Genomic DNA, 14,977 nt, shown 5'->3' with positions numbered 1-14,977 from the left:
GAACCGGGGATTGAACTCAGGCCCTTGCACTTGCCAAGCAAGTGCTTATTCTACTGAGCCATCTCCCCAGTCCCATGTCCTTATCTTTCTTGACCTTGACATGTCTTTTAATTCCAGGCATGGTGGCACACACCTGTAATTCTAGCACTCTGGGAACTGAGTCAAGAGAATCCCCAAGAGTTCAAGGCCAGCCAGGCGACACAGTGAGTTGAGGGCCAGGATGAACTACATACAAACACACACACTCACACACACATATACATGCACAGTCCATAAACATAAACATAGGTATAGCTATACTATGAGTTTCCCCAATACCTCAAAATACAATCCAGCGAGATAACTCAGTGATCTAAAGCACCTGCAGAGGCAAGCTTAGGCAAGCACAGGGACCGAGATTTGATTCGATAGGGCACCATAAGCCACCCTAGCCCTGCCCCTAGGATGGGCTGAGCCAGCCACACCCACACCCACACCCACACCCACACACCCACACACACACACAAAAAAAAAATTCCAACACAGTGGGATACATTTTATTCTTTCCACATTTATATCTCTTCTCACCATCAGTGAGAAATCTGGCTCCTATTGCCCTAAAAATATTAACTTACCTGTTCAGGTCCTCAGTTTGCAGCCCGACTCCCACCTGCACTGCCACCCCCTTTCTTGGGCTCTGAGCACTGAACTGCCATTTTGCTGGCTACCTCCTTGTTATCCCCCAATGTTACAGTTTTTAATGGCCAACTACTTATTTCACTTTCAGCTCAAGAAGGCTGACACAAAACTATTTTCAGCTGCTGAAGACTCATAGCCCCACAGCCGCTGTGCTGCCTTATAGAATACAGACTCCACATGGGGCCTTGTGCCGGCCCTGGACTTCTCCACAGCCACTGTGACCAGGCATGGTGGCACATGCCTGTAATCCCAGCACTGGGGAGGCTGAGATAGGAAGATCACAAGAGTCAGAGCTGCATAGTGAGACCCTGTACCACATAAATAAATAAATAAAAGATTTTTTTAGAAAAGAAAAATATTGTAATTAGCTGGGCATGGTAGCTCATGCCTGTAATCCCAGCACTCTGGAGGTTGAAGCAGGAGGATCCTTGGGAGTTTGAGTTTAGCCTGGGCTACAAAGTGAGCTAAAAGGCAGTCCGAACTGCATAGTGACACCCTGTCTCAAAAAGAAAAAAAGAAAAAACTGTAACATTCACCATATTTTTTAATCACACCTGCACAAAAATATTAATCTGATGACTTTCTAGAAAAATCCAACAGAAATGATGCTAAACAGTTATGACTAATCAGAGTTCAGTAAGGTGACCAGGTATAGGGACAACAAATACAAATATATGGAAAACAAATATATGGAACAATTTCCAATCAAATCATAAATCAAATAAATGTGAATTCCAGGCCCGCCAAATAGCTCAACCGATTAAAGTGCCTGCTTAAGCAGATGCAGCGAACCCCAGCCTGCAGTGCCAGCCCTGCCCCCAGGGCACCCCCCCAGATTGCAATTGAGAGTGGGCGTGGTGGCACATGCGTGTAATCCCAGCTCTTGGGAGGTGAACATAGGTGGATCACTAGAGTCCAATCTATGTAGTGAGACCCTGTAGACCCTGTACTAAAATACAAAATAAGATAAAAGTGAATTCCTACAATGCCTAACAAATAATTTTCAATTTTTAAAACTTACTAGAAAAAAAAAAACTTTTAGGAAATTTAGTGACAAGAACTAGAAAAAGATCTATACCAGCTGAGTGTGACAGCTGTCTCAAAATAAAAAATAAGCTGTATGGTGGGACATGCCTATAATTCCAGCGCTCTGGGAGGCTGAGGCAGAAAGATGGCAAGTTTGCCATTGTGGGAAATCCTTGCCATCCTTGCACAGCCTGGGAAATGTAATGACTTGGCAAGATCCTGACGTTCCTTTGTTTTTTGAGACAGAGTCTCAATGTGTACTCAAGTCTGACCTTGAGCTCAAGGCAACCTCCTAAGTGCTGGGATTACAGGGCACATACCATCACACTGGGCTTCTTCCACTTTTTTTTTTTTAATTTTTATTTTTATTTGTACATGTTTGCTATAGAAATTGATTCATCATAGGGCACTCGTAGTTATATAACACATCTTAAAGCTTTCTCCAATTCTAATCTGATTTACTCCTTAGTATACTGTAATCTGAGTTTTCCCTCTCTTATAGAATTTTTTTTTAAGGGAAAAGCAGTGGCAAAGTTTATTTGAAAAAGGAAAAGTGAAAAGTGAGGAGAAACTGCCCCTGCAGAACAAGCTTGGGCCTAGAGAAGAGATCAAAGCAAGATAAGAGTACACCCAGGAGGATGCAGGGTTGCCTATCTTGAGTTAAGCTTTTGACAACTATTATCACTCTAACAATGCTAATTTCCCTCATATTCAAAGTTAATTGTTATCCTATTTTCCCTATCAAAGAAATTTCAACAAGACACTCTCTTCTCCCTCCCAGACTTCTTAGTAAGACGGATGTGTGAAGTAGGAGGAAGCAGAAGTTTTAGAACTAGGTACCTGCTTTGGAAACCAGAAGCTGGGTCTGTGTGTGGGAGATCAGATTAAAAGGGGTAAACTGCAGAACCAATTCAGAAACAGAAAGCACCAAGTAAAAAAGCCGTGGCTGGGGAAATCCAGTGAGGGATCCAGAAAGCAAAGTGGGTCAAACACAAAACACCCTGACTCCCAAGAGGGACAAAAGTCCGTCCACCGACAAAGTTCTGCAGAAGCCCTGTGACCTCATTAACACTTTTAGTCTCAAATTTCAGATGGTGGAGCTTTTTATTCCTGAAAGCCTCAAATATGCTTTCTTTATGTTCCTCAGTATCATGCTGTCAGATCTGCCTCTTCTCTGTTCTTCCCATTTAATCATCCTTTCTAAAACTATGAAAAATGCATTTGCTAAATGACTACCATATGGAAAGCATTGTGATTATAAGTATTGTGACAGTAAACAATAAATATGTACAATTTTGTACTTGAAAAAGTTCCCCTTACATACAGGTGGATGAGGCAAGCCTGGGCTGTATAGTGAGTTTAAGGCCAGCCTGGACTTTATAGTGAAATCCTGTCTCAAGACCAAAAAAAAAAAAAAAATCCACTTTTGATCTTGTACCCATATAGTTCACCCTTGTACCCTAAAACTTTAGATTTCTCCTTTATCTCTCAACACCATGTTGCCTAAATAGAATTATTTTTATCTCCTAAACACAAGTAGCTTTGGTCATCCTCAGTATCTTTCTTTGCCCAAAATGCCTCCCCTTTTTTTTCTTTTTGTGGCTATTAGGGATGGAACCCAGAGTTTTGCATGCTAAGCAGGTGATACACCACTGAGCTACATCTCCAGACAATGTGACCTTTTGATGTTATTAACCCAAACATTATTTTTTTTATTTCAATATTTCCACTGAGCTTTGTGGTTAAGACTGTTTTCCCTTTAATAGTGGGGATAGGGCTGGGGCATAAGTGCCTGCCTGGCAAGACCAAGATCCTGAGTTTTATGCCCCATACCACAAAAGAGAGAGAAAGAGAGAGACAGAGAGACAGAGACAGAGACAGAGAGAGAGAGAGAGACAGAGAGAGAGAGAAAGGAAGGAAGGAAGGAAGGAAGGAAGGAAGGAAGGAAGGAAGGAAGAAAGAGAGCAAGCAAACATACTGGAGTCTGAAAGGGGGGTGCACTACCCCTGAGCTACAGCCATACTGGTTTTTTTTTTTTTTTTTTTTTAGACAAGGTCTCCTGAAGTTACCCAGGCTGGGTTTGAACGTATAATCTACCCAACCCTATTTAGCAGTTATAATCTCCACACCTGGCAAAAATGCATCTCTTTGAAGGAAGAATCGTATTTGTAGTCACTTAGACACCTAGATAAGATTCACCCAGGTATCTGTCACCAGCTCCAGAGTGAGCCTAAGCTGAAGAGGCAGATACCATATAGTTTTCATTTTGCATTATCCTGTTCCCAGCACAGTGACTTCTATAAGGCTTTACTGAAAGGAACAAATAACTCAGAGTAACATCCACATGGGGAAAGAAAAGGACTTTTCCATTCATAATATAAACACTAGGGTACAACATAAATACGAGCTCACAAGAGGGTGAAAGAGTGAAGAAAAAATGAAACAAAAGTCCAGGAAGAAAAGGAGGATGCCAGGAGGGATCACTGCTGGGCACAGAAACCACAGGGTCACATCTAGGAAGCAAGGTGGAAAACAAAAGGCCATAGGATAAAGTAACACCTGCAGGGCTCAGCGGGCCAGACTATTAGAATTCTGTGAAATCCACAAACCCAAACAAGTCTTGACACTTCACCATTTCAATAAGGGCTCAGCTATACATAGTTCATAGAAAACGTACAGGGAGAAAAACTTACAGTTGGCCAGCAAGGCATCCGATCAATGAATCTCCCAGAGTATATGGGTCTGATGCAGTCTGGAGATTCCACACCTGGCAGGACAGTTCCAGCCTCTTCAGGCTGCTGTGCAAACTGGCACTCGGAAGGCTCGATCACCAAACCCATCTGGGGCTCTACAATCTCAGCTTCATGTGACCCCTCAACTCGGGGAAGGCCAATGTCCACCTCCACGGGGGGAGTCATCTCTGTGCCGGGTTTCACCACAACACAGGTGGATTCTTTCTCCAGTTCCTGTCGCCCTTCTAAGCCCAAAGGAGGCTGCTTTCCCACCAAAGGCTCTAGTCCGTCAAGACCATAAGCCATAGCCCCTTTTCTGTTGCCTACAACCTGTGGACATCCACACACTGCGCCCAAGGGAGGCTGTGCTCCCCTTACGTAGGGACCCTGCGCCAGACAACACCCATTCTCTAACCCCACCCGGCTCCCTGAGAGCTCACCCAGGGGCTTTGTTTCCTGTAAGGGTGAGACCCTGTTGAACCCTACATTGCCCCTCTCCCCGAAGGTCCTACAAACATTTTGTTTTTCCAATCCCCTTTCAAGCTCCTTGCCACAAGGAGATTGTGTTCCTGGTAATGCTATGCTTTCCTTATACTTATTGCTAACTACAGGGCTCTCCCTCCATTGGGAATCCTCTTGTCTGAACCCTTTTTCAAATCCTAACTGCGCAGGAGATTTTGTTCCCATAAAGATCCTCTGGTCTTCTGAATCAACCTTTCCGAGTTCCATGCTCAGGGGAAATTTCCCCTCAGATACTTTCGTTCTTCCAAAGGTGTTCATCGTCAACGGGAGAGCTGTACTTGGCTCTAGGGAAGTTTTCATCCCCATGGGAGACCGCACTCTTAGGAAAGAGCACATCCCTAAGCAGACCACCTGCCAGCCGCCCGTAGCAGCGGAACTCACAGGGATGGACGCCTAGTGTTTACAGGGTTACCTGGGAAACAGAAGACGCTGGACGCTGGACGGCTTGCGCAGAATCCCTCCCCCCCCCCACGTGCCAGCTCACCTAACGCCCACTTCCAGCCCCCAGCGCGGTCCCTCTCTCCTTGCTCTCGAACAGCAATCCTCCCTTTCCTTTTTTCTCCTCTTCTTTTATTCTTCACTAGATTTGGAAGACCAGAGCGAGCGGGGTGGAGTGGGGCACTAGTACAAATGATCACTAACTTCTCTTTGGTTTCCCAGGCAACGCAGGCCCGGGAGGATGGTTTCGCCCATTGCTTTCTTTCTGGCCACTGGCCTCATGCACCGTTTTACTGACCATCTGGGAACAGCTTCCAGCTGCCAGTACCTCCTTTAGGTCCTAGCTTCTTAAATTCCACTGCGTGATTATATTTGACAGCTGTGATACACAAACATCTTAAAATTTTTAAGTACACTTAAACTTAATAAGCTTTAAATCATCTGGTAAAGTAAATATTTTAAGTTTGAGATATGGGACTACAGGCATAGCTTAGTGTAGTTCCTGGGTTTGTTTTTTTGTTTTGTTTTGTTTTTTGTTTTTGTTTTTGTTTTTTTGCTTTGCTTTGTTTTGATTTGGGGCTCACTATGCAGTTCAGGCTGCCTGGAACTCACTTTGTAGGGCCAGCTGGCCAGACACACAAGCGATCCTCCCGAGTCAGGCAGATAGACCGATGGATAGACGGGCAGACGGACAGACGTCAAAGGGTCGTTAGAAACACTGGCCATTGTGTCAGTACCCTCCTAGGCAAACATAATGACTGACCTGTAAAATAAGCTAGAATATTTTGATGAGGAAGGTGAATTAAGACCAAATCAGTAGACAGAAGTGAATAAGGAAACAATATTCTAGAAAACGAGCCCGGGACTTCCTCACAATTCATAAACTTCAGCTTCCCATTATGTTGTAAGTTCCTAAGTCAAATGTTCATCATTCTAACTGTAACTATGTCCACCAATATTTTATGATTTATATTAACAAAGGTTTTTCTGTGAGGAATCATACAGAATAACCAGTGTGCCCAATCCCTAAAAAGGAAGGCTAAGAAAAGCCTACCTGTAAAATAAAGTATATTTTAGCATCATTATAGAGTAATACTTCCAGCCAGGGATATAGCTCAGTAGTATAAGTACCTGCCTGGCAAGTGTCAATCTCCCCAGTTCAATCCCCGGTACAAAAAAGGTGGGGGAGGGGATATTTCCTTGGGAATCTTTTATGAAATCCAAAAGCATCCTTAGATGCTTTCTAGAGGAACTGGCCCCCTGGATGAAGTGAGCCCAGTAATGAAGGGATAAGTGGTACTAAAGACAGAAAAAAGTGATCAGACATACCAAGATGAGAACACACTGGCAATATTCAGGGAGTAGGGTAGAAACATGTGGTCAGAAGACCAAGCAAGGGAGGAGAGGGAGGCTATATACATTGAAAGAAATGAGTTGGAACCAGTGTTGAAGAACTTTAGATTCTTGGCAGACACTTAAGCCACTGAGCTACTGCCCTGGCCCAGAACTTCAGGTTCTAGTTAGCAAATAATAAGATATTGTTAAATTCTTTTTCTCTAGTACTAGAGATTGAACCTAGGTCTTTTTTTTTTTTTTAATCCAAAATGTGTTTACTGGGACCCACTCATCTTGACTGAGGGTACTGTTAGTGCTGCTTCCTCCTGAAGAAACATCCTTCTGTAAGCCTTACTTTCCTTCCTGTAGGCTGGCACAGGACAGTGCAGAAGCCAACACACAGAACTACCTTCTGTGCATGGCTAAAGACCGTGGTGATTTTATAGCATCCTGGGCACTGCACGCCCATGAAATAGGAACTGGGGCTCTGCACAGGCACTTCTTCTTGTGCTTCTTCTTCTCCTCTGGAGAGGGATGAAGGAGATCTGTTGTGAGAGGCATGTTCTCATGGGGAGGTCCTTACTGCTGGAAAGGCCCTAGATCTTTTAAATGAACTATACCTCTAGCCATTTTTTTGAGACAGAGTCTCCCTAAATTGCTAAGTTGCTACAGCTGGGCTCCAATTTCGGATCCTCCTGCCTCAGCCTTCCGGAGTGTTGGGATTATAGGTATGCTTCATCACTCCTGGCTACCATTAAACATTTTTGAACAGAGTGGTTGGCTGAAGTATAGACAGAAATATGCATTCATACCCCTTCACATGAATATTACCATTGCTCACACATTGGAATTACACCTCAAATTTGGAAATCTGAAACTTTTTGATGATAGTAATAGATGATGAAATCCTTAGGAGGGAAGGAAGGCTCAAAACTGATGCTGTAGTTCTAAGTCTGAGTGACTAGGAAGTTGTTCACGTCAGGCACTAAGGAGAAACAGGTTTGGAGTAGATTTAGCTTGGGACATGCTGTTGACATGCTGAAACTGATGTGACATATCCTATTTCCTAATTCTTCTTGAGATTATTCACAGGTTAACACCATGACTAGCATGTCATATTCAAACACCTCCGTGGAGCTAACATGCCACAGACACCATGTACAGATGACGCATTCTGCCTGGTAATTGAGAAGTTGATCTCAGACTGACTCTTTGAGTTGAAATCATCTTCATTGCACAATTTTCAATGTACACCCACAGGATGCCTCAGCCCAGGTATATTTCTTTCTTTCTTATTTTGTTCAAGTATATTTCAAAGAGAGTAGTTTCTCACACTGGGGATACTATTCATAAACTGCAAACTAAAAAGTACCCTTCATTCTAAGGGGAAATCAATTTTCATTCTTTTAGATAATTTTATTAAATTATGAATTTTTTAGCTTAGTTTTAGACATCTTGCCAGAAACTGTAGAGTTGAAATTACCCCCGCTCGGTCTTTTTTTTTGTTTGTTTGTTTAATCATGGCTTTACTAGGTTTGCTGTGGAGGATATTCAACATCTTGTATTATACTTCACAAGAAGCCTAAGAACGCACTTCTGGAGCCAGTCTGCTGATTAGTCCAGCTTGGTCGCCAGTCATGGTGGCGTGCCTGTAACCCTAGCACTCCATAGGCAGAGGCAGGAGGATCACCAAGAGCTACAGGCCAGCCTGAACTACATAAGGAAACCGTCTCAAGAAAAAAAAAATCCAGCATCAAATAGGCATGATCGTGAACAAGCTACTCAGTCAATCTTTTCTGCCTCAAATTCCACACGTATAAAATAGGTACGCCTCATTCATCAATACCTCAACAGTAACTTAAGACGCCAGGCTGCCAGCCACTGTTCTGGACCCGGTTTACAGTGGTGAGAATCACTTTGGGGAGGTTAGCACCGTAAAGTAGGGAAACAAGCGACAAGTTGATTTCAGAATGTAAGACTCACAGTACAAGCATAATGGGGTAATTCTTATTGTGTTTTTGACACAGGGTCTCGCTGTGAAATACAGGCGGGCTGGAACTCCTTCGGAGCCCAGGATGGCCTCCAACTCGGGGCAACCGTTCGGCCTCTGTCTGGCTTCCTGGATCCGGGATGCTCTTCGTCGATCCATCCAACCCAGGAAGAAAAGACCTCGATCTGCGTATAAAGACTTATCATACAAGCCCCTTTGCTAGGCTGCAGGACCTGGGGGTTTGTGAAACATGGCGAAAGGCAAGGTCTGCGAGCGAACTCCACGGGCAAACTCACGGCCCCGCCAGGGACCGGCCCCACGCGCTGCAGCTCCCCGAATCCGCCCTGAGGGAGTTTCCCCGGCCAGCCGCAGCGGAGAATCCCACAAGGCCAGCCCAGAAACCTATGGCTCCCGCGAGAGCGAGGCTGAGCGCACAGCAGGTGGGGAACGCTGGACCCCGGAGCGCCACTCGAGCGGCTAGCAGCTGTCACGTGACCGCCGCCGCTCCCAGCCTCGCCCCTGGGTTCGAGACCGGAAGGTTTCGAGCTTGGGCAGTGGAGCGGAGGGAGCCGGCGGGCGGGCGAGCACGCACCGACCGGAAGTGACGAAAGGACGTAACTTGCTGCGTGCGGCGACGTGGCGGCGGGTCGGCGCCGGGCGGCGGAAGTTGCTGCGGCGCCGGGGCTGGAGTGTTTGTGTTTTGGTTCTTGAAGGGGCCGGCGGCCGCCCTGAGGGGAGGAGGCTGAGGAGGGCGGAGGAGGAAGGATTGGAACTCGAGCGCCGGCGGCGTTGGAGGAGGAGGAGGAAAAAGGAAGGAGGAAGGCGGAGCGGAGAGAGGCGGAGACGGAGCCTGACAGGGGCGGTCCCACGGCTCCGGCCCGCACTGTCCAGTGTGAAGGGAGCGGCGCGAGGAGGCGACGCGGGCTCCTCCATTCCTCGGCCACGCCTGGGCCTTGCTGACGGAAAGCCGCGGCCCCGCGTGGTGCGGGCTCAGGTAACCGAGCCGCCTCACCCCTGCGTGGCGCGGGCCCAGACCCCAGATTACCCGCGGTCCCGGCTTGTCCGCGGCCCCGCCTGCCCCGAGCCTCAGCTCCTCGCCCCTCGCGCTATCGATCCTGGCGTCTGGTCGCGCCGGGCCCGTGACTCGGGCTCCCTAGGAGCTGTGGAGGCCAGGATCTGGGGACGGGCTCGGGGAGCGACGGGTGTCACTCGTTTCCCTTCTCAAGATGGCGCCGTGGAAAGAGGGCTGGAGGCCGCCGTGCTGCCTTGCCCCGGCCTGGCCCTGACAGTCCCGGGGTCTCGAGCAGAGCGAGGCCAGGCTCCGGGGGGAGGGGGACGGCCGAGGGGCCGAGAGGACGCGCGGGCCCTGGAGGTGCGGGCTGGGCCGTGCTGCTCCGGTGGCTCCGGTTCGGAGCCTCGGTGACGGCAGGTGTGAACGTGAGGAGCTCCGCCCCGTGGACTTCCGCAGCCCGGTGGTGGAAGTGGTAGGAAAGTCGTCAAAATAGGCTGTCTAGAGGAGGGGAGGCATTGAACCGCAGCTTTAGAGAAATTACAGATTGGGGCTTTTTCACCTACGGACATCCTCGTTTTTATATTTGGTTTTTTTCTGCTGGAGTGAAATCGTAGTGTTAAATCAGTTGCCTTTCACATAAGACACCTATAAGTAAACCTTTGGGTTCACTCAGGACTAAGCAGAGTTTATTAAGATAAAACAGGTAATTTGAACTTGTAGAATTGTGGTAAACAAAGTAGGTAGAGAAGTGCCTAACAGTAATTTTTTGATGAAAGGATATTCTTTTTTTAAACGATAGATTCATTTTCCAAATCCTTACAAATGCACGTTATTTTGAAAAGCAAGACAAAAGTTTCATTAAGTAGTGATATAGTAAGTTTAATTTGAGATATTGAAGAGTAAACATGATTCAGTAGCTTTAAATCTTGAAAGACCTAAATTAGAATCTTGTTTGCAAGTTTTTCTGTGACAGTCTTTTCCTAAGATTTTGGAAGTACCATAGAAATTCACAGCATTTTCTTATTTGCTTTTTGAGGGTTTTTTTTGTTTTGTTTTGTTTTGGGTTTTTTTTGTTTTGTTTTTACAGGCTCTGGGTATACGGTTCAGACTAGCTAGGCTTCAACTCACTGTGCAGCCCTGGCTGGCGCCGAGCTCTTGGAGAATCTCCTGTCTCAGCCTCCCTGAGTGCTGGGATAACAGCCTTGGGCCACCGCACTCAGTGAACATGTTATTGATGATTTATTGGTATGTAGGTAAGAGCCATTCAGGAAGTATTTAAATTATCGATGTTTTTAGCCAAAATGACAATTTATTGTTCCGTGAGCTTTATTTCATCAAAGGGCTGCTTTAATTGCCAATTTCAGTCATTGGCGTACAGTAAGCACTGTACAGTAGAGATTGTTTACATACATTTTCCCATTTCTCTCAGCAGGTATGCAAATGAGCTATCATGGAAGTAAGAGACTTGGGTATTAAAGAATTTGAATAAGTTGAAATTTATACCCAAATGAGTTATATTTTTGAGGAGTAAAGTAGGATAGCTTTATTATACCCCACTGGTTGGAGCGGTTCCTATCATTTCATTTTGTATTGATAGAAGATAAGGATTCCTTAAAGATAAGGAGCATGAGATAAGATAAAAAACAATTTCTATTGTTTTGGAATCTAAGATCTGGATGTGTGTGTGTTTGTTTTAGGGAAGCATCTACAGGGTGCTCAGGGTCTCACTAGTAGATCAGACTCGTAGAGTTCCATCTATTTACAGCCTCCCAACATCTGGGATTACAGGCACGTGCCACCAAGCTCAGTCTCTATTGCCTCCTCAGCATGCTGGGAGCCCCAGAGATCAAACCCCAGCCCCCTGCGCTTTAATCCGGTGAGCTATTTGGCCGGCCTTTAGATATGTTTATTAACAAATTCATCATTATCAAGAATGCTTTTTGTATGGACTTAAATTTTATAGAGAAGGTAAATTTCTTTTTCTTTTGTCTTTGGTTTTTGAGATAGGGTCTCACTTTGCAGTTCAGACTGGGCTCCCACTCACTACGAACTCTACACTCTGCATAGGATTGAATGGCCTTGCCCAGGTAGGCAAGTGCTCTAGCACAGAGCTACATTCACAGCCCTTTTTTTGAAATCATAACTTTGAGACAGAGTGTCACTGAGTTGCAGAATTAAACCTCAGGCATGCAGTTGTCCAGCCTCAGCCTCCTGAGTGGTGGGGCAGCTTAATATATCTTGTTAGTAACCATATGATTAGGTTCTGATCAGAGTGGGGATAAATCATTAAGATTGTGAATGAACTGAAAAGGGACGCTTTACATTTCAGTTCATGAGACCTTGAAAATCAAGCTAGTTTCCTTCAAATGTATTGTTAAATAGAAAAGAATGGCATATATTGTTAACCTCAAAATAAAAAATTCACCATTATTGTAAATCACTACTAGTCTCACTAAATAAAGTACAACTGTTAGATTTTAATTTCTTTTTTGAGACAAGTGCTCATTATGTATGAGCAAATAAGGAAGCAGATGTAAGTCTCTTGTCCATTAAGCACATAAACTTGGGAGCTTCTTGTTTTTTCTCTGAAATTTCCAGTAATTAAATAAAAAACTTCTCATTTAATCAGAAATCTTCAAATACTAAAAAAAAAAAAAAAAACCCTAAACTAGGTGCTGTTCTAGAAGCTTTTCATTTATTTATTTTCCTCAGAATAATTTCAACCTAAGCAATCTGACTTTAGAACCTGAGCTCTTGAGTCACTTTTTAGGTTGCCTGGGCTTGACAGTTAGCTATGTCACCTTTGTCACAGTTACTGTATGACTTTAGTTAAGGTACTTAATCTTTCTATGTTTCTTGTTTCCTCACTTGCGAGGAATGTAAATAGTACCTAACTCTATATTGCTGGGTGGCTGTGTTAAATACTTAAAATATCGCCTGGCACAAAGCAAAATCTGTAATGAAAATGAGCACTTTTTTTTAAAAAAGCCATGAAAATTACAAAGTAATTTTAGGGGTGAATGTTAAGCTTTTAGGTTATTTTCTTGAAAAGGTAGTAAAATAAAGTTGAATATTCACTTGGAATTATAATAATCATATAGTAATATGCCATGGACAAAACTGATTTATACTAGATTAGTTTTGATTTAGTGATTTGTATCTTTGTTTTGTTACAGATTTCTTTACTTCCAGAAAGATAAAAAATCGACACCTTCCATCCTGGCAGTTCATTTAGGAGTCTGAAATTAGGGACTTCTTTCAAATTTGAACATGGCTAATCGAGGAGCAACAAGACCTAACGGGCCAAATACTGGAAATAAAATTTGCCAGTTCAAACTAGTACTTCTGGGAGAGTCTGCTGTTGGCAAATCAAGCCTAGTGCTTCGTTTTGTGAAAGGCCAGTTTCATGAATTTCAAGAGAGTACCATTGGGGGTGAGATTTTCTTTTTTTCTCCATCTAATTGAATCATACACTGACAACATTTTGGTGTTCCAATTGTGTGGTTATGAATACCTAAATTGATTGCATAGGAAAGAATTGTTCACCAGACCTCAAGCTTCAAAACCTACCTCTCTGCTTTGATTTGTTAAGATGACACCTTTTTACATTTTAATTTCATGGTTAATCTGGAACATGTTTGTATTATAGCTAAAATACTTAAGCATGAGTGGAATTGATTTCTCAAGTAATAAGATTTGGTTTGGAGTCTGTTTCTTAATAAGCGCCTTCAAATAATACATGCTCAATTATATTAGATTTAAAATGAATAGTGAAAGAGGATTGATTGATTGATTGATTGATTGTCTTTTTGAGACAGGGTCTTGCTGTGCAGTTTAGGCTGGCTTTGAGCTCACTTTGTAGCCCAGGCTGGTCTTGAACAGTGATCCTCCTTCCTCAGCCTCTGAGTGCTGGGATTACAGGTGGTACCACCATGGCCTGCAAAGAGTTGTCTTTAAATTCTTAATCTGTATGTACAGTAAATCCCCAGTTTTTGAACATTAGAGTTGTGAATTTTTATAAATACAAGTGGACTGTGCATTACAAACATTTGTAGATGCAAATAAATCACAAAAGTAGCCCATATATCTACTAGACATTGTCACAGTGTGCTGCTGTATAAGCTTACAGTTGTGCTGCTCTGTTGCATACTGTACAGTATGATAGTGGATAGTGGTGCAGTGCTCAGAGCACCCAAGATTTCTGAGTGCAAGAAGAAAAGCAGTGGGGATGTGGAAGAGACTTGTGTCAAAGGTATGTGGTTTTCACATACCTGCCTTACAAACTTACAAATGAGCCTGACTTACCAGTAATCTCCAAGAATGGAACTTGTTTACAGGTTGATTGAGAATTTAATGTACTTGACTATTCACAGTTTTAAAAACTAGATACGTATAAGGCTATTCTTAGAATGAGAGACTAGAAAAGGCAAGTAATTAATGAAAAGAGCATTTCCACTTCCAGGAAAATGAGACTTGGAGAAAAAGATGAAAGCATACAAAAGGTAAACACTGCGTCACAGTTATGGTAGGATGGATATTAGGAGAAGATAGGCACAGGTTAGGAAGGAGATAGCAAATTTTTATCAGTAGGATAAAACTAGACAATTGGATTTAGTCAAAAAACTCAATTAACAATGAAGCAAAATATCCTCTTCAGGGCCTAACTTCCTTCTGTGAAGTGATGGTCTAGTTAGCTATTTGAGTGGTTTTTAAGACAAGGTCTCACTAGTTCAGGCTGGCCTTGAACTCACTGTTTAACAGGCTAGTCTCAAAACTCACTGGTCCTTCTGCCTCAGCCTCCTGCATGCTTGGATTCCAGGTGTGTGCCACTGTAGCCAGCTGTTTTTAATTTTTTATTAGTGTGTATTTGTTTTAAGATTAATGGGTTTCATTTTGGCAGATTCATAAATGTATACAATGTACATAATCATTTTTAGCTCTTCCATTTATAACCCTCCTTGCTTCACCTACCATCCTAGTTTCACATTTTTGTGGGGAGAGGCTTCACTGCCTTAGAAATGTCATTTAAGGGCCAGGCAGATGGCTCAGTAGAATAAGCGCTTCCCTGGTAAGCACAGGGGTCTGAGTTCAATCCCTGGTTCTGCCGAAAAAGAAATGTAGGGGCTGGTGAGATGGCTCAGTGGTCTAGAGCACCTACTTAGAACAAACTTAGCAAAGCACAGGGACCGCGGTTCAATCCCCCAGCACCACATGCCAGCCAGCCCCGCCCCCTGGTGGGCTGAG

The 14,977-nt window shown here is 44.0% G+C and overlaps 3 protein-coding genes across 3 annotated transcripts in view; 1 reads left to right on the top strand and 2 right to left on the bottom strand.

Annotated features, from left to right (window-relative positions):
• The window catches only part of Efhb (EF-hand domain family member B), a 67,617-nt gene extending 62,289 nt beyond the window's left edge, over positions 1-5,328 (bottom strand). The window contains exon 1 of the mRNA XM_004648213.2: positions 4,398-5,328. Coding sequence (XP_004648270.2) covers positions 4,398-5,294 — 897 coding nt within the window. The 5' untranslated portion in view covers positions 5,295-5,328. The remainder of the gene's footprint in view (positions 1-4,397) is intronic.
• Positions 5,329-8,093: 2,765 nt separating this feature from the next.
• Positions 8,094-12,951, bottom strand: LOC111814572. Its single transcript, XM_023708440.1, has 3 exons — positions 12,920-12,951; positions 9,314-9,735; positions 8,094-8,906 (listed from the first exon to the last, which is right to left on the bottom strand). Exons 1-3 carry the CDS (start codon positions 12,949-12,951, stop codon positions 8,644-8,646), a joined length of 717 nt encoding a protein of 238 aa, XP_023564208.1. The 3' UTR covers positions 8,094-8,643.
• The window catches only part of Rab5a (RAB5A, member RAS oncogene family), a 65,963-nt gene continuing 60,393 nt past the window's right edge, over positions 9,408-14,977 (top strand). Inside the window, exons 1-2 of the mRNA XM_004648212.2 lie at positions 9,408-9,715; positions 12,910-13,166. Of these exons, the coding sequence (XP_004648269.1) occupies positions 13,004-13,166 (163 nt within the window). The 5' untranslated portion in view covers positions 9,408-9,715; positions 12,910-13,003. The remainder of the gene's footprint in view (positions 9,716-12,909; positions 13,167-14,977) is intronic.

This window comes from Octodon degus, unplaced genomic scaffold (assembly GCF_000260255.1).
Source record: "Octodon degus isolate 3935 unplaced genomic scaffold, OctDeg1.0 scaffold00361, whole genome shotgun sequence".
Lineage (NCBI taxonomy): Eukaryota > Metazoa > Chordata > Mammalia > Rodentia > Octodontidae > Octodon > Octodon degus.
This window is presented reverse-complemented; position numbering and strand designations above follow the sequence as displayed.